The 1,130-nt window shown below is 39.9% G+C and overlaps 1 protein-coding gene across 1 annotated transcript in view; it reads right to left on the minus strand.

Moving 5' to 3' along the window:
* Window positions 1–261: 261 nt before the first annotated feature.
* LOC109507689 (thyroid hormone receptor beta-like) overlaps window positions 262–1,130 on the minus strand; it is a 4,989-nt gene continuing 4,120 nt past the window's right edge. Inside the window, exon 4 of the mRNA XM_019857286.1 lies at window positions 262–625. Coding sequence (XP_019712845.1) covers window positions 479–625 — 147 coding nt within the window. The 3' untranslated portion in view covers window positions 262–478. The remainder of the gene's footprint in view (window positions 626–1,130) is intronic.

The following is a 1,130-nucleotide window of genomic DNA, read 5'->3' on the forward strand; positions in this document are numbered from 1 at the left end:
GACCAAGAAGTGCGTCAAGAGTGACGTACTGTAGACGGATGTAACAGAGAATCCGGCAAAAAAAATAAAATATCTTTCAGATTCATAAATGAATAAAACGGAAGTGATGTAAGTTATTTATTATTTCTGTGCGCCTGGTACCAAATGACCCACAGACCGGTACCGGTTCGCAGCCCAGGCATTGGGGACCACTTGTCGATAGTATACAGAGGTCCAAATCGATTCGTATTGTGTTCTGAAAAAGTGAAGAAAAGATGTCAAGGTCTTGGGTCTTTATTCCACATTTTAGAGAAAGAAACAAAGCAACAAACAAGAATGCTATTCACACATCCCCACCCAGAAAGGAGTGCATCCAGTCAAAATAATTGATCACAGAACTACTCATAAACTACCAAATAAAATGACACTAGTTCCACCTATTATGGGGCATTCAAGTGCTCACACACAAACATTTTTTTCTTTTATCAAAATCCTCTACTCAGTCCTCAAATACCTCCAGGAACAGAGGAGGGAATAACTCAGTCGGACACTCCACTTTCATGTGAAGGAACCGGCTTGCATGGCAGGCCCCGATCATTCGCAGGTCTGTCACCTTCATGAGCAGCTTCGGCCAGAAATGAGGTACAGTAAATATTCCCAAGTGCGGACTCGTGTTTGCGCTGTCCAATTTGTCCTGATAACAGAAATTCCTCATTTGGGAAATGAGCATGGTACATGTCCTTTATGAACCTGCAAGTATGTTGACAAAAATGCACGTGTAACAACACAGTCAACAAAATACAAAAATATACTGTCCAAAAACATTATATAACAAAAACCGCAATACAGGTGTAGCCAAAAAAAATCACAACAGTAAAATATGTACAGTATTTTCATGTTTATTTTTTTTTCTGTCTTGGGGAAAAAAAATGTGTCTATTTTGGATTGTTTGGTTGGATGCATTCTTTGGTTTATGACAATGTTTGCCTGCGTGTCATACAGTTTTCTTGCTAGTTGCAAGTAACTGCCCCGTTGATCACTGATGTCTGGTAATTCTTGTGCATACTGATGGATTTGTTGCCATTTGCATTGCTTCCTCGCTGGATGGTGGCTTGTCATCAGGAGTTGAATCGATGCCTTGTTTTTTAAAG

Source organism: Hippocampus comes, unplaced genomic scaffold (assembly GCF_001891065.2).
Source record: "Hippocampus comes isolate QL1 unplaced genomic scaffold, H_comes_QL1_v1.1 scaffold73, whole genome shotgun sequence".
Taxonomy (NCBI): Eukaryota; Metazoa; Chordata; class Actinopteri; order Syngnathiformes; family Syngnathidae; genus Hippocampus; species Hippocampus comes.